Below are 18,278 nucleotides of genomic sequence, written 5' to 3' on the forward strand. Positions count from 1 at the left end.
CTCAGCCAAGGAGGCAAGATTACGTGAACAGGAAACCAGTTTGACTTATGGTAGCCTAAATAAACAGATGCACTTCCCTCTCATTTAAGTCTGAAGGGAAGGGCAGTTGGCAATTAAGCAGTTTTTTTTTTTTTTAAATATTTTATTTATTTATTTGACAGATCACAAGTAGGCAGAGTGAGAGAGGAGGGAGCAGGCTCCCCATTGAACAGAGAGCCCGATGTGGCTCGATCCCAGGACCCCGAGACCATGACCTGAGCTGAAGGCAGCGGCCTAACCCACTGAGCCACCCAGGCACCCGGCAATTAAGCAGTTTTAATGTGAAGACTAGCAACATTAGTTGCTTACTTTGAATTTACTAGCTAGATCTGGGTCAACATGGCCATGCCTAGCTGCAAGAGAGATTAGGAAAATACTGTCATGACTAGCTTAGCCCATTTATGATTCACCATCTGGGGCTGGGCACATGCGACCCAGTCAAACTGCAAGGAGGGAGGTGCTGGTGAGTAGGACATAGGGTGGGAAAGAAAACGGGAGTGTTTGGCACATCAAACCTCAGAACTTTCAGAGATAGAACCTCACTAGACATCAATTCACAGACCAAATTATAAACAATTACAGGTTAAGTGGTAGTTCAAAATACTAAAACGGGTGCGTGGGTGGCTCAGTCAGATAAGCATCTGTCTTCAGCTCATGATCCCCGTCCTGGGATAGAGCCCTACATAGGGCCCTCTCTCTGCCCACCACCCCCTCTGCTTGCGCTGTCAAATCTTAAAACACTAAGACAACAGAATAAAAATTATAAGCTCCTGTATAACTATCTTGATAATTCTACCTGCTCCAGTAAGTGTGGTTTTTGCTTTCTCTGATCCCTACCATGAGTATGTAAAAACCTCAAATTTCTATCTTGAAGGCACAGAAAATTTACAAGTGCCTGTAGTCATCCTTTTCTATTAATCTCCATGCCCATGCTGATTTCTGCCTCTGACCTTTCATTTATTCTGCCTTTACATTGCAAATTTATCATTTGTTGTTATAGGTACTATTTTTCCTGAGAGCTATCTACTCCTTCACTTAGCCCTTTATGGCTCTCCAATCCAGAAGTTTCTCTTCTGAACCCCTACGTGTGCATCATATGCCAGACACTGGGTTGAGAGCTTGACATAAATGTATCTAAATATTAATGGATACCAAAGAAACCATAGAACCAAATGAGTAGTTTATCCAGTCTTCCTACTTTCTCTCTAGCAAATAGTTTCATTCTTTACACACAGAAGGCAAACTACATGCCGGATGCCAAAATAGCAGTTATAAGCAAGAGACTGGAGACTGGAGACTGGGCTTCAAGATGCTAGAATCTAAAATTATGTTAATATTGCCGTACGTACACTGGTTGAACATAGTACAGATTATCTCTTTATTGAAGATGTAAAAACATAAATGATCTCTAAACAGCTGATACATATAGCATCCAATTCAAAAGGTAATGGTTCTATGTGTAGATCTCAATTTCTTACCTGTTCTTTAACAAAGTTGTTATTCCCCAAAGGCTTATTGTCTTGAGTATCCTTTTGGTATTTTAATATTTTGTATATTTTCATATAAATGATGTGTTAGACTATTTAGAGATACTTATCAATTAGGACATACTGAGCATTCTTTCTAAATGTAATAGCACATCTGCACTGTTGGTGTATTTGAGATGGTATTACTGATTTTTATAGAAAACCTTTTTTGTTAGCACAACTGTAAATTCTTATTGCTATTTAAAAATTTAAATCCATATTTTAAAATTTTTCATTTACATGAACAATATCACAACTAATACATATTCTGTCATCAGCAGTTAAGTAGAGCTGTGTTCTTATCACAAGTGTTTTCTCTAGGACAGAATACGGAATCAGTAAGTAAAAACTTTTGTCTTATTTTATTCAATATACTTGAAATAATCATTCACAAATTTAACCTATCTTTAAAAATAGGCCCTACTTATTTTAGTATAATCCCATTTATGTACAAAACAAACCCTTTACATATTCACACTTAGGTAAGTGCACAGAAAAAAACCATAAAAGGATATATATTATCAAATGCAAACACTGATAACCTTTGGGAGGGTAATGTGAGGAGAGATTGTAACTTTTTATTACATGTATTTCAGTAGGTTTGAGTTTTTCACACAAACATGTATTTATGGATTACTTCTAAAATTATTTTTTTAAAAGGCCTAATGGGGACCAGTTAAACCATATTTTCTGTTCACCGTCTGCATATTAACGCTTGTTTCAAGGAGCTCTAAAGTCTTCAGTAATTTCCAATTCTATTTTGCTTGCCCCATTTACTTAGTAAACTCTTTTCCTCACTTGTAGTATAAGTTAGTTCCAGTTCAGTGCATTAGAAGTGTAAATGAAAGTGGTGTCACACTACAACCCACTGTTCAAACTCAGGAACTAAAAAGATATGGGTAAGTTTTTAGAGCTCTTGCTACATATAGTATCCAAAATTGCCCCCCGCCCCCAATCAAATAGGTTTAGATCATGTCCTCTACATTCAAACATGGAGGTGAGTATATTTGGTACCAAGAGGTACTTTACATTGCTATCTGGGGACTTGTTTGCATTAATGTTGCCTGTAGGAAAGCGGCTTACTCTCCTTGGCTGCCCATTAGAAATCTGTGGAAGTTTAAAATTACATAGATGCTTAGGGCATCAACTCTAAAGATTTTGAGCCTATACTTTTAAAGGAAGCAAATATTCTTTAAAATCCTTTTCCTAAATCTTGATCAGTGATTGTACAATTGTGTAAAGAATGTTACTTTGAGAATTATAGAATATAGAATTTTATGGAATACTAAAACTGAGTAATTCATAGTAAAGTTAGGGTTTTTTCTGGTGGAGGGGGGGGAGGGTGTTGAAATGACTTTTGATATTCAAGATATTCAAAAGCACCAAAAACACTGTAAACAATGCTTAAGTTGGGAACATGGCCATTTTCCAAACAGTGGTGTTTTATAGTAGTAGATCCTCTTCCTTTGAAAGTCTCAACACCCTGAAAACCTAGTGCAAAGACTGAAAACAAATAACAAATATAATCCTGATGTTTATTTATCAAATTTCTTTAGTGGAATCTTCGACCGGCTTTTAAAATAAGGGCAGTTTCATTATAGAGGAATATTTGGCAAACACTAAGTACAGAAAGCTTTTTCAAGATTTTTAAAAGGGGGTAACACTGGTCAGCATTTGGTACATGAATTTGATAACACCTACTGAAAATCTTCCCATACATCATGAAAACTTGGGAGGTAATTTGTGTAGCTTGAAATGTCTTCATTTTAGAATGTTATACATAAAAAGGGCCTTATCAAGAACAGAAAAATGCATTTTCTGTGTTCAGACTGTAATTTACAACACAACTGGCTTTTGATGTTACATTAAGTAAATTATACTTCAAGCTCCAGAGTATGTGGGGCATAAAACCTGATTAAAGTTTTATATGACAAAAATCCCAATAAATGTTTCCTTTAAGAAATGGCTTTTCAATATTCTGATTCGGCTTTTCAATATTCTGATTCAGTCTAGTCATCCAAGAAAAAGTAGTTTCCACTCTTCTTTTGTTCTACATCCTAAAAAATAGAGAACAACAAAATCAACACCATTCTCCTGTATGCTGAGGGTAGACGTTCACCCACAGTATTGGTTAGTAGTGTTTACAACAGCACCTCTACAACCACCTCTGCACTCACTGTCTGCATCTGGATATTCCTGGATCCACTAAATCAAAGACAAGATTAGGACCTCTGTTACTTATCCCTACCACCAGAAAACTTCCCTTAGTCCACCTCAAGCAAAGCCCCTTTATATAAAATGCCTTACTTATGTATGTAAAATTTTGCTATATAAAATACTATTTTCAGCTAAACTATTAAATTCCATTTTCATCATTTTGACTTTATTTACTTATTTTTTAAAGATTTTATTTGACAGAGATCACAAATAGGCAGAGAGGCAGGCAGAGAGAGGAGGAAGAAGGCTCCCCACTGAGCAGAGAGCCCGACTCGGGGCTTGATCCCAGGACCCCGGGATCATGAACTGACCCGAAGGCAGAGGCTTTAACCCACTGAGCCACCCAGGCGCCCCTCATCATTTTGACTTTAACAAGCCTCTAGTCCAGAAGGTTAACACTGTCAGTTTGAGAACTATTACACCAAGTGCATATAAAAGTATTTTTTCCCAGTACTGTTCATAGTCTGGCCAGTAATGATCCATCTACCTATCTGCCTAGAGTTTCCTATTTAGGATCAAGGTATGACGACTAAGATGAGTGGGCACAGAGAAATGATGACTAGGTATATCTGGGGCCAGAACCATGGGCTTCTACACAAGAAAAAGACAAATATAACATTTTAACACTTTGGAAGGAATTCTTAGGAAAATTAAGCTGTGCATAAGTGTTGTAGAATTTAGTTCCTCTTTTCTACTTAATACGATTTTTTTTTTTTTTAAAGATTTTATTTATTCATTTGACAGAGATCACAGGTAGGTAGAGAGGCTGGCAGAGAGAGAGAGAGAGAGAGAGAGAGAAAGCAGGCTCCCCGCTGAGCAGAGAGCCCGATGCGGGACTCGATCCCAGGACCCTGAGATCATGACCTGAGCCGAAGGCAGCGGCTCAACCCACTGAGCCACCCAGGCGCCCCTTAATACGATTTTTAAAACAAAACTTTTCAAGTCAGAACTTGTAACTTCATTATCCTGACCAGACAGTAGAACAATTTTTAAACAAAATACACAGCAAAGTCTAAAGACATCAATACACTGTCAGCCTTTTAAGAATACATGATGTGGGGCACCTGGGTGGCTCTGTGGGTTAAAGCCTTTGCCTTCGGCTCAGGTCATGATCTCAGTGTCCTGGGATGGAGCCCTGAATCAGGCTCTCTGCTCAGCAGGGAGCCTGCTTCCCCCTCTCTCTCTGCCGGCCTCTCTGTCTACTTATGATCTCTGTCAAGTAAATAAATAAATAAAAAAAAAAAAAAAAAAAAAAAGAATACATGATGTATACTGATTGACCTGGTCTCTGCTTTCTCTAAGGTTATAGTTTACTAGCAAAGCTAGAGTACAAATATGAAAATAATAAAATCTAGTAAATGCTAGTATTAAGGACAAGAGCTAGAGGGCCATGAAACATAAGCATTTTACATAGGCACCACAGGAGACAAAAATACAGAAATTTTTTTATAGTTAATTCACTTTTTTTTCCTGAGTGGCCAAGAAATTACTGCTTTCTTAAAAAACTGTTGCACACACTCCATTAATTGTAGGGGGCATAATAACTTTATATATCACAAAGAAAGGAAAATATTGCCAATTAAACTGACAAAATGTTTTTCCATTGTGTAGAAATTTATGCTCATTGAAGGAGCGTATTTGGATCTGTAAAATATTTTAATCAGGTGTTGGCTGCTCTGTGTGCAATAGAAGAAAAACAGATAAGAGAAAGTGGTCATGGTTTTCTGTAAAAACTTCCTGGTTATTTTTATTTATTTATTTTTTTAAAAAAGATTTTATTTATTTATTTGACAGAGAGAGATCACAAGTAGGCAGAGAGGCAGACAGAGAGAGAGAGAGGAGGAAACAGGCTCCCTGCTGAGCAGAGAGCCTGATGCGGGACTAGATCCCAGGACCCTGAGATCATGACCTGAGCCGAAGGCAGCGGCTTAACCCACTGAGCCACCCAGGCGCCCTTTCTGAAGATATTTAAAATGGCAATTAAACTCAACACAGGCAGTACAGTAGTGGGGGTACAGCTCCGAGATAACATCAACAGGTCTGAGTTTGTGTAGCAAAAGCAACTGCATCATTATTGCCTACCAGAATGAAGGATACCATCAGATATTCAGGTGAAAAATATGAATCTTAGAATTAAAGAAGTGACAATTTTTTTTTTTAATGAAACAGCTTTCCAATATGAAACATTCCTTCCGATTATTTATTGTAAGAAATTATCCATGATTTAAGAGTTTTCCTACCTACCTTAATTGAATTGAGTTTGTTTATTCTTGGCCTATAGTTGTTTGGATCTCTTCTGAATGTAATTTCAAGCTGAGACAAAAATTTATTCATGCCAGCCAAAAGGGTTTGAGGACTAGAGGAAAAATAAGACATCAATTGTGATTAAAATTAATCCCACAAATTTCACTACATTTTGGGATGAAGAGCAGCATGGTTCCCTCATAGTTCCCCAATCATAAGTTCTCTAGGTAATAGTATAATCATAGCATATTATAAATTCTATGCTCAGAAGGGTCTTTGCTTGGACTGTTTAGTTTATTTGGCTATATTTGTGTGTAAAACAAACCCAGTTTAAACTATGTTTCTGATCTGGAAAAAGAAACATTTAAGAAATACTATTTTAGAAAAACAAAACTACTGTAGAAAAACAGTAGATTTTTTAGGATTTAAGATTAATTAGGAGATTACAGAATTTCCAATCTGACATTTTCAGGGGAGTAGAGAATCTAACAGAAAAGGTAATATGAACATCAGAAATTGGGCACTGGAGGGAATATGTACAGCACAAAGGATTATACTTTGTAACTCCTTTTTCAATTTCTATGCTTTATTCATTTTTTTTACCCAAACTAATTCTTAAATCATACTAAACTGCATCATACTTGTGGAACATTTTAAACATTTTTGTAAATATAAAGGATTGTTGTTTGAATTCAATAAGCTTTCTATAGTCTATGAAACTTCCCTCTTAAAGAAATATGTTAATTCTCAATTGGTAAAAACTTTTAAATGAAAACAAAGGAATTTGGGGAAGTTAAGTTTAATTTTTTGGATGAATTATTCAAATAGCAACTCCATTCCTCCCTCTTTAATATCAGAAACATGTTGCAATCACATGAAATTGCTACTTTCATAGGAAAAAGATAGGGGCATATCAGTAATTCCGTATGTTTCAAACTAACATAAGGTTGTAGTATTAAAAAGTATAACAAAATTCTCATTACACTGATTTGAATGTTAGACTTCTCTATATGACAAATGCTCTCATTTAAGCCAATAAAGAAAAAGAAAAAAGGGGAAATGGTAAAATCATTCATTTTGTCTCTGTTGTAGATCAGTACCAGATATTTGGGATCCACTGTGAGCATTACCACCAGCAGTGTAAGTTGGGCAAATCAAGTAACCTATGAGCATCTTGTTTTCTTTATCTGCTGTATAGCACATCAATATTTTTCAGGGAATCAAAATCCTAATCTGTTTTGAAAATCCAAATAATGAAGTAGACAGAAATTAACTTGCAGGAAAAAGTGAGCAGCCCAGAGCTCTGCATGCTTATCTCCCTGGGTCAGGAGTTCTAAGGTCTGAACACTAGTTTTTCCAGTCCCAACCAGTATATATTCAACATGAATAATCATGCAAGTCACAATCATTCCTAGAATTACTGGCTACCTCTTTAAAAATTAAAATGGTATGGTAAGTGTTTATAAGCTTAAAGGAAAATTTTGAGTAATAACTTTAAGAGCTTACAAATAGGATTGAATGTTTCAGAAAATAATTTTACCTGTTTGCGACTGTGTTCTTAGATGGAATGCCATCAAAAACGATGACTCGATCTGCTAGATAGGTTGCCATAATGAAGTCATGTTCTACAACAAAGGCTGTCTTCTTAGCATGGAGTATGAAACTAAAATACATGAATTTGAAAATGTTTCCAGTTTTCTGTTACCAACTATTCAAATGCTGTAGTAAGCACTGTTGTATGCCAGTGCACATAATTAAAACTAATACTCTTACTGGCAGGACATTACCGTTTGACAACTCGAGCTGCCATCAATCTTTGCTCAGAATCCAAATACGCAGATGGTTCATCAATTAAATAGACATCAGCAGGCTTGCCCAGACAAAGTGCCAATGCCACTCGCTGCAGTTCACCACCAGATAAGGTCTGCACCTATTTGGAGAAGAAGTTTAGCAAACTATGTAGAGACATACAAAGTTTAAAGTACAATAAAAATCAGAGTATGTACTTCTTGATCGATGATGTTTTCAATCTGCAGAGGCTTCATCACATCGGTCACGAATTGTGGATGAGTGTAAGCATCTCTTATCTTCTCATGTAGCAACTGTCGAACACTTCCCTGTTTTTAGTGAGAAAAGTATTGAACTTTTATTTCAGTACAGAACTCCTCTAATTATCAATCTAAGCTCCAGAGCCAAAAAAATATATCAATTTGCCACCCACAGATATATTTTTATGCTTATTCATCATCTATAGCATGTTCTGAAATTTTTATGTTAAAAACCCATCATGTCCAATAATTTAAAAAAGCATCTTAAAATCTGAAAGTAGAAAATGATGACTGTTTCAAGAAAGATTATCATTTGAGAATAGGAATAATTCTCAAGGTCAGCATGGGTATCAAGTACCCTCTGGCAATCAGAAAGATAACACAAAATGCCTAACATGATGGGGATGAATCTTAAGATGTCCTGTGCTTGTTGTTTTAGAAGAGGGCTGAGTCTGAGAACTTAGAAGCTAAGCTTATACAAAGTATCAAAAATAAAATTTTTATTGTAAGCTATCTCAAATAGGCCTGACAAAGTGGTACTGAGTACAAGTACCATAGTTCCAACTTCATGGATATACCACACTGTTTACCCATTCATCAGTTAATAGACATTGAGATGGTTTTCCACTTTCTGACTATTACGAATAATGCATTTGTGTGCAAATTTTTGTGTTGAGAAAGGTCTTCATTTCTCCTGGGTATGCGTAATTAGGAGTGGAAATGCTGGTTCATATGTAACTCTATGCTAATCATATGAGGAACTGTCAAGTTTTTTTTAAAGTGGCTCTTATACCATAACATCTTGCATTCCCATCAGCAATGCATGAGGTTTCAGTTTATCCATACTTTTACCAATACTTATTACTGTCTTTTTAAGTCATCCTAGTGGGTATGTAGTATCTCACTGTAGTTTTATTTGCACTTTCCTAATAACTGATGGTGCTGAGCATCTTTACATGCTTATTTGGACATTTGTACATTTTCTTTGAAAAAAATGACTATTCAAATCCTTGATCCATTTTTAAGCTGAGTTCTAACAGTTCTTTATATATTCTGGATAGAAGTACCTTATTAAATAATTTGCAAGAGTATTCTCCTACCTTGTAGGTGGCCTTTTAGTTTTTTGCTCATGTTATATGCAGCATAAAACACATATTAAATGTCAGGTTTTTTGTTTGTTTTTTTCTTAAGTAAGCTCTACACCCAACAAGAGGCTTGAACTCATGGCCTCAAGATAAAGACTAACATGTTCTACTGACTGAGCCAGCCAGATGCCCCCACATTAGTAGGTTTTTATTTTGGAAAAACATGTCAAAGAGATTTTAGAAGCATTTCCTAACACTGGAATCAAGGACTGACATCTTGATGCTACTCTCTAGCCACTTTTGGTAAAACTATACAGAAAATAATCTAAAAAATTTTGATACAGTGAAAGATTAAAACTCTAAGTGTGTGTATAAACTTTCCTTTAATAATCAAATAACAGAATTGTTACTCACAGTTGATTTGGGACTGATTTTCTGTGGCTTATAACTGACATTTAGAACCGGCACTTCTCCTGTAAAATAATGCAAATAAAGAAGACACTAAGAATTACCCATATCTTCAAAGTTTCTGATGTGTATGACAGAGTAAAAACAGTCAACAATATACAACAGTACCTCCTTCATCAGGCTTAAGTCTTCCAGCAAGCATTCTGATAAATGTTGTTTTACCAGTACCTGCCAACACAACATACAACAAACAGACTTGAAAAATGGTTCACATTTATAGTAAGTCACTATGTACACTCTTGGGTTTTAATAAGAAATTAGTTTTAAAGATATATAATAACATTACCAAATTCTGAAGGTTATACAGAAAAATACTCAAAACTTTCACGATTCACTTTGAATGTATCAACTGAAACTAAATGGGAGGAATATCATAGACTAATAAATCTTATTAATAACCATTTTAATAAATGATAGATCTATGAAATACAAGTCTTGGGTTAGTTTTTGAAATAATTATTTAACTAAAATACCAACACACTTTATTGTTAAGGGGTATAGTATTATTATGATTGAGTTATCCTTTTAAGTCCGTTATATGAAATACTTAGTCAAATGCAAGCCAGTTCAAATTTCCTCCATCAGTTAATGACTGATACATTGCAAAATCCTTCCAGGGAATTTCTAGAGATTTACAAGCTCTAAGTATACAATTAAAATCTTGTGGTTTTTTGTTTTTTTTTTTTAAACTCCTTCAAATCTTGAAAGCAATACAAGACTTTTTGTACTCAAATTCAACTCACAGCTCTATTTATGACAGCAATGTAATACTGAGAATTTAGGTCATAAAACTATTTACAAAGATGAGCCTGAATTTAAAATGAGAGCTCAAATGGAGAAATGTCAAGAAAAAACTAGATTGTTTTTGGATTATCTATTTTGTCCTATCAATTTATACAGAGAAAAACTAGCTTGGTAAAAAAAAAATCTTATTTTCACCACAGGTTATGAAACAAAATACGTAAAATATAAACTTGATTGAATGACAATATTAAATCGTACAAAATCACAAAATGTGAACTACACTGAAAAATGTATGGGTTGAGCGTAGATCCCAGACCTACAATTGAGTCAGTTTTTCATGAAGTAGCTAAAACTAAGTTACTGGATAAACAGAATAGACTTTCTTTCCTTTTTTTTTACTTCTTTTAAAGATTTTATTTATTTGACAGAGATCATAAGCAGGCAGACAGAGAGAGGGAAGCAGGCTCCCTGCTGAGCAGAGAGCCTGATGCAGGGTTCAATTCCAGGACCCCGAGATCACGACCCAAGCCAAAGGCAGAGGCTTAACCCACTGAACCCCCCAGGCTCCCCACAGAACAGACTTTCAAATAAAGGGAGTTAAGAAAAACTTACCATTTTCCCCCAACATCACCATGATTTCAGAATCTGTAAACTCTCCGGCTACAATTGCTAGCTCAAACTCTCCCATCTTTTTCTTCATTCCAGGATATTTATACATACACATCTTTTTAACTTCTTCTTCATTTGCTGTCTCAGCCACTTTAAAAACAAGTGATGCATCTCTGAATCTCAAGTTTTCTGTCGGAACGTAGCCATCCAAAAAAATGTTTATGCCTGTTGGAGTCAATGACAACAGATTAGTAAAGATTAGTAAAGATCAAGTAAAGACTAGTTTTTCTCCACAGCAAGAAATTATCACATAAAAGCAAAACCCTAGGTTCTCTTGGGAGCAATCTAAGCACAGATTTCAAAATTTTGTGGATTTGTGGTAACATGCAGTGATACCATGGTGTTTTATGTATCTAATGCAAGTTGAAATAACCTATGCATATATATTTGTCTATATACACAAAGCATATCTCTTATGATGTGACTTATGTAAGGTTTTTTTTCCATTAGGTTTTATGCAAAAGAATATGGTGGCATTTCTGCTGTATTTTTAAATCACAACTTCTAATTTCTCTGAAAAAAAAAAAAAAAAAAAACAAAAAAAAAACCACGACAGTTAAAAATGGAATATTTTCAGACATAAAATGATATAATTTGGGGAATAATTCTTTAAATAAAGTTATGAGTATGCATTTTCACATGAGATCTAGATACCACAAACAGAAGTTATAATATATACTGCATTTTTTCAAATTAATTTTGCAGGTTTGTAATATATTTACAAGCTTCATTTAACAAACAGACTTCATTTAACCTTTTTTTTTGGCTTCACTGTACAAAAATAAACACTTTTTTTTCCTAAAGCTTTTATTTATTTATTTGACAAAGAGATCACAAGTAGGCAGAGAGGCAGGCAGAGAGAGAGAGGGGGGAGCAGGCTCCCTGCTGATCCCAGGGTCCTGAGATCATGACCTGAGCCAAAGCAGAATCTCAACCCAATGAGCCACCTAGGCACCCCAACACTATTATTTAAACATCTTTTAGTAAAAGAAAGAAAACATACTATACATGAGGATCCCTCCAAACTGTTAAGATCCACAACGGCAGACACAGAAATGAAAAAGTGGGTTATTTGGGAAAATGAAAAGATCTGTTTTCACTGTTTCCTATATTTAAGATAATAAGAGAAAGACAGTAGCTCAAGCCTGGAAGACCTTGAAAGAAAGCCTAAGGCGGTTACTCATATCCTCTAGAATTGAGAGCCATTATCGGGGGGGGGTCTACAGCCTCAGCCTAGAACACAGGTATTCCAGTATTTGCTGAAAGAACGAATGAAAGATCTTGCCAAAAGTCAGAGTGGTTTTTTTTTTTTTTATCTTAAAACTAAAGATTATAAATGTGAGGATAAAAAAATTAAAGCCAAAAATTAAATAGGAATATAAATTTGAAGGAAATCTTAGTGGTCACTTAATCCAGATACTTAATTTATCAGATAAGGGAACAGAGGCTCAGAAAAGTGTGACTGTGCAAAAAAACATCAACAAACCAGCCTTTCCATTTCCACTGCAATGTCTATCTTGTCAATTTAAGACAGTTCAAGCTATAACTGCCTTTACAGTTATACAGTTCAGAGAAAGCTTTTACACACATATATATGGCATCAATTTCAGTATTCACAGAAAGCAGAAAATAAGTTCTAATTTACTTGGATTGTTTTAACAGATGGGGAACTTCAAAAACTTCACCAGGAACCATTTCCTAAAATGGTATAGCTTTTAGACATGGCATTTATAACCAGAATTGTGAAGAGTGAATGCCATCTGCCTATGTCATTATCAACACAATTCTAGACCTACTCCATGGTGTAGAGTCGGTACTCAATAAGTACTTGCTAAATTGAGGAGAATAAAAAATTAATAACTTTTTAATATCAGTTGTGAGATTGCCCAGTTTTCTTTCCAGTAGTCTATCTCTTAAGACAGACTACTGGAAAGAAAACTGGGCAATCTCACAACTTTTTCCTTAACATATGCATATATTTATATCAAATGCACACATAGATAAGTGACAGCAATTCCTTCATCTTATCTTAATCTAAAAACTTTATGTACTTTTTATAAACTAAAAAGCTACCACTACCTTTTTATGCAAAGTGCATGTTATAATATAAATTCCTTTTTACCAAAGTTTCTTAGGTATCTCAAAAGTTATCTCTTTGAAGAGATCACTTTAAAAAAAAAAAGAGCCTGCTCAACCCAAAGACTACATGAGTAATTCCTCTTGTAAAATATGGTATTTTTTCGAAGTATGACATAGGTAGTCCATTTGGGTGTTCCTAATCTAGACTGACAGCTGAAGGCACACCTAAGAAAGACGAAATATAAAGTAAAAGAGGAAGAAGAAATCAGTGGAAGGAAATGGCAAAGAAATTAAAAGGAAAAAGGCATACTAGGTAGAGAATGCACTGACATTTGTTTCAGGGGATACTGAGTAGTAGGTTAGTTTTTACTTTTGCCTAACTTGATTAGGTAGAGAAGAGATATGGAAAAGAGAGGCCAGACAGTCCCTCTTTCCTGAAAGTAGAAAGAATAAATAAAACTATACTTACGAAGCTATTTTACTATCTTATTTTAAGAATACTTACTAAACTATCTTATTAGGCCTTTTACAAACTTAAGATACAGATTACAGATAAATCTGAAACATGAAAACAAGATGAGCACTAAATAGATTTTAAGAGTTTCACTACTGGTATCGGGCTTTCGAAGATAAAGATGACAAATACCACAATGAAGCTGTAAAAGCCAAAATATAATAACTTTTAAGACTGCAAAGAGTGAAACTGAGAAAACATTTCTACCCCCTGACAGAAAATTCTCCAAAATGAAATGTTGTGAATAATAACTAATGGCTACAACCTCACATATATACATTCTGTTGAGTGATTAAATTCCATTAAGACTGAAGTCTGGGATAAATATTAGAGTAACATATAACTACTTAATATCAACAATAATACATTTTCTAAGCATTAGAGTTAAAGAATACAGCATTGTGGAAATAGTTTTTCAAGTTACCTTCTCTTACACTAAAAGGCATAGTGACAACACCATAAGCACTTGGTACGCCATATAAACAGCAGATGAAGTCAGAGAGATAGTCTAATACACTTAGATCATGCTCCACCACAATGATATATCTGCAAATCAATATAGATTTTTATTTTTAAATGTAACATAACATATAATGAAATTAAAATTATATTTAATTACATTTAAATTCTTAGAACAGTATAAATGTCAGGAAAACAGATATGTTAAAAAAAAATTAAATGCAGAGACCATATTAAGTAAAGCCTTAAAACATTTTCTTTAAAATAAGACTCATTATCAGTCTTCTGTTTTAAAATTATTTTCCTAAACTAAAAGGAAGGGGAAAAAAAATAATAGGAAACAATTTATGGATACATGAAATAAATGTGTTTCGCCAATAAAGAACACTATTTTAAATAAACTTTAGCAAGCCGAAACAATTACAATAGACTTAAATCTGATGTAGCCTAAACTCTTGACTATGCTATTCGTCTTACCGATTAAGCCCTTCTAGTTGTCCTGTCCCACATGCTAGCTGCATTAGGAGATGCAGAGAACAGGATGACAGAAAGCTTAACTGGAGAATTTTCAAATTAGTTGGGAAAAACAAGGGATAGACACAAAACATTACCAAAAAAAGTATACACCCAAGCATGTTCTCTAGATACAAAGTCTAGTGAAGGTCGGAAAGGAAAAAGGTGTATACTGCAGGCCTTTGTAAGTGGGATGGGATAGGATGTGACTTTTGAAGTGGTAGGGAACAGTACTGCTAGTGTACAAACTATCAGGCAAAAAAAAGTCATGACACTTTTATGCAGCATTTTATTCCTATTTGAGTTAGTTTAAAATGTTAAAAAAGCAATGTCCTACATACATCTCAAATTCCAACTTGTTTCCTACACAAGTAAAAATTTTCCACATTTGCATTAATTGAGTCATTACTCCTGTTTTAAAAAAAAAGCACTAATTTTATTCCCAATGATAAACTGTTTAAATCCTCAAGTCTGTCAACTCTTTCTCAACAAGGTCTCATGTATTATGTATTCATTTTGTTCCTTTCTTTTTCTGCCTAAACCCTTGCTCAGGCTCTCAAATCAATATTGCTATAGACTTTTAACAAACCTCATTTTTTCAGGTTCCCAGATATGGCTCTCAGTTGCAAATAAAACAAATTAACATACTAAGACTTTCTTTCAAGAGTTTCCAAAACTTCAGGTACTACTTCTTAGTATTAGGCACACTAAAAAATGGATCTTTGGGGACGCCTGGGTGGCTCAGTTGGTTAAGCAGCTGCCTTCGGCTCAGGTCATGATCCCAGCGTCCTGGGATTGAGTCCCACATCGGGCTCCTTGCTCAGCAGGGAGCCTGCTTCTCCCTCTGCCTCTGCCTGCCATTCTGTCTGCCTGTGCTCACTCTCTCCCCCTCTCTCTCTGATGGATGAATAAAATCTTTAAAAAAAAAAAAAAAAAGGATCTTTGTTTATGGAATAATCTACTTTTCCATTTCTGTGTGTCTAAGGACTGTTTCTTCTCGTAAATGGTCTTCTGTTTAAATCTTCACCTGCTGAAATCTTCCTCAACCCTGTAAGGTCCATCACAATTCTACCTACTGTATAACCTCCTAATATGCAAATGAGCTTTCCGCAACTCTTGAACCTTTCTCACTCTGAACTGTTATTTGGATTTTACTATTTTTGAGTATTTCTACAACTTGTTCTTAAATTTTATGAAGTGAGACTACATAGTATATTTTAGTACCTCTATGATTTTTAGTCTTGTGATATGTACCAAAGTGATGTTTAATAAAGTTACTGAATGACGAAGAACTTGGATTTATGCTAAATTGGCAATGGGGGAAAATGTTCAGTTCTTCTTTTTTTTTTTTTTAAGATTTTATGTATTTATTTGTCAGAAAAAGAGAGGGAGAGCAAGCGAGAAAGAGCGTGAGAGTGCATAAGCAGGCAGAGTGGCAGGCAGAGGAGGAGAGAAGCAGGCCTCCTGCTGGGCAAGGAGCCCGATGAGGGACTTGATCCCAGTACCCTGGGATCATGACCTGAGCCAAAGGCAGCGGCTTAACCAACTGAGCATCCCAAATGTTCAGTTCTTAAATAGAATTGTCCAGTAGAACTTCCTATGGTTATGAAATGTTCTAGTGTTGTTTGACTGAGGGAATGAATTTTTAATTTCAATTAAAATTAAAATGGCAACATATGGCTAGAAGATGCAGCACAGGTGTAGAATAAGAGAATAAGAAAAAAGCATCATTTTAGATTAATATGGCAAGAAGAAAGAACCACAGACTTTTTAAAGGAAGCTATCATAGCAATTGAGGTATCAGGTGGTAAAAAGAATGAAAAAAAAATGGACAAATTTAATTATGAAAAGAAAATATTAAAAGGAAATGTCTTCGGGGCGCTGGGTGGCTCAGTTGGTTAAGCGTCAGCCTTCAGCTCATGTCATGATCCCAGGGTCCTGGGACCGAGCCGGGCAGCTGACTCCCAGCTCAGCAGAGAGTCTACTTACTTCCTTTCCCACTCCCCACTCGCCCTGCTTGTACTCTCTTTCTCTCTGTCAAATAAATAGGTAAGTAAAAATTAAAAAAAAAAAAAAAAAGGAAAGAAATAGTTCCTACCACATTGGTAAGAAGCATCAATAAAAAGGGCAAATCACACAAGTGAGCCAATACTCACCCTAGTTTGGTATCTTTGTTGGCAATGTTGGCAATGTTCCGTTATTTGGAATAACTGTCTACATTTTACCATTAAAATTCACAACTCAGTTTAAGGCGGAATAGTATCGTATAGAGGCTTTTAATTTGCATTGAAAAGAAAAAAACTAGGTCAAAGCTTCTGATATCGCTACCTTTAAGTGGAACTTACAGAGAGGTCCAAAATGTAAAAAAGATTTAAGTGAGCCACTCCATTTTCTGAGGGTTTGGAAAGAAAACAAATCTGTAGCATAGAGAATCTAAGCTGTGAAATTCCTACAATTAATTTTGGGTCACCTGTTGGTTTTTAATTTTACCAAAGATGTTCTCAGAGGTCAAATGCTAAAAAATCCTGTGTAGTAGTGTCCTTTCTCCAATTTCTCCAATCCATGCTCTATTTCTTGTTTTAAGGATATGATCTCTGAAATCTTTTTACAGCATTAAGACTTTGCCTTGACGTGTCAAAGAATTTCAGGATGCATATACTTGTCATTTTTTTTTCATGAATCTATCACGAAGAGATTATTTTAACCCTTTATCTATAAATAACATCCAAGACAGCTGTGAAAAAAAATGTTTAACTCAATCATTCTCTTCACTTAGTCAATCTAATTTGTTTTGACATGTTAGCCTATTACAATTATGGCTAGCACCCTCTAAAAATACAGCACTGAAAATGCCTTAACACATATTTTTTTAAGATTTTATTAATTTATTTGAGAGACAGAACACATATGAGCAGGGATAGGGACAGAGGGGGAGAATCCCAAGCAGACTCTGCTAAGCATGGAGCCTGATGCAGTCCCACGACCCTGAGATCATGACCTGAGCCAAAACCAAGAGTCAGACGTTTAATCGACTGAGCCACCCGGCTGCTCCCTGAACATTTACATATTAAGATATATGTCACCTGGATGTAAATCACTTTCATTTCAGTTCTTTTTATTATGGTTAGGATGTTATGTAATATTTAGAAGAAAATTATGTGTGAAAAGAGGTATTATTCAAGATTTTCATAATAAAGGGACATAAAAGTATTTTATAAAAAGGGGCTAGGGTTGAGAATCACTGATTTTACTGCCTGTACATTTTTTTCTTTTTTTTTTTTTTAAGATTTTATTTATTTATCTGACAGAGATCACAGGTAGGCAGAGAGAGAGAGGAAGGGAAGCAGGCTCCCCACTGAGCAGAGAGCCCGATGTAGGGCTCGATCCCAGGACCCTGGGATCATGACCTGAGCCAAAGGCAGAGGCTTTAACCCACTGAGCCACCCAGGCGCCCTGATAAAGCAGTTCTTCAAAAGTCCTGGCATTTTATATGTGACAATCTAATATACAAGGCTTTGTTTCCTATTCTTGAGTGGTTGCTAATTACATTAATTACAACAGAGGTTATTAATGTTATTACAGATAGGCAACATTCCTCAAGAAACCTATATCTTGGTCTCTTCTCTTTAATTTCATTCTCTCTTTGGTTTTGACCCTAGGGATTTCTCCTGCA

General features: G+C 35.3%; 2 protein-coding genes and 1 long non-coding RNA gene across 3 annotated transcripts in view; 1 reads left to right on the plus strand and 2 right to left on the minus strand.

Moving 5' to 3' along the window:
- The window catches only part of OTUD4 (OTU deubiquitinase 4), a 57,743-nt gene extending 50,221 nt beyond the window's left edge, over positions 1 to 7,522 (plus strand). The window contains exon 22 of the mRNA XM_082728259.1: positions 7,119 to 7,522. Within this exon, the coding sequence (XP_082584385.1) occupies positions 7,119 to 7,195 (77 nt within the window). The 3' untranslated portion in view covers positions 7,196 to 7,522. The remainder of the gene's footprint in view (positions 1 to 7,118) is intronic.
- The window catches only part of ABCE1 (ATP binding cassette subfamily E member 1), a 32,104-nt gene continuing 15,219 nt past the window's right edge, over positions 1,394 to 18,278 (minus strand). The window contains exons 10-18 of the mRNA XM_082728265.1: positions 14,058 to 14,179; positions 10,984 to 11,205; positions 9,736 to 9,795; positions 9,574 to 9,632; positions 8,033 to 8,143; positions 7,814 to 7,956; positions 7,567 to 7,689; positions 6,027 to 6,138; positions 1,394 to 3,622 (exon numbers count right to left, since the gene is read on the minus strand). Of these exons, the coding sequence (XP_082584391.1) occupies positions 3,575 to 3,622; positions 6,027 to 6,138; positions 7,567 to 7,689; positions 7,814 to 7,956; positions 8,033 to 8,143; positions 9,574 to 9,632; positions 9,736 to 9,795; positions 10,984 to 11,205; positions 14,058 to 14,179 (1,000 nt within the window). The 3' untranslated portion in view covers positions 1,394 to 3,574. The remainder of the gene's footprint in view (positions 3,623 to 6,026; positions 6,139 to 7,566; positions 7,690 to 7,813; positions 7,957 to 8,032; positions 8,144 to 9,573; positions 9,633 to 9,735; positions 9,796 to 10,983; positions 11,206 to 14,057; positions 14,180 to 18,278) is intronic.
- LOC309863457 lies at positions 3,972 to 5,646 on the minus strand. The gene is made up of 2 exons (XR_014311053.1): positions 4,683 to 5,646; positions 3,972 to 4,466 (listed from the first exon to the last, which is right to left on the minus strand). It is a non-coding gene; the product is annotated as an uncharacterized lncRNA (long non-coding RNA).

The sequence above is a fragment of the Mustela nivalis genome (assembly GCF_964662115.1).
Source record: "Mustela nivalis genome assembly, chromosome: 4".
NCBI lineage: Eukaryota > Metazoa > Chordata > Mammalia > Carnivora > Mustelidae > Mustela > Mustela nivalis.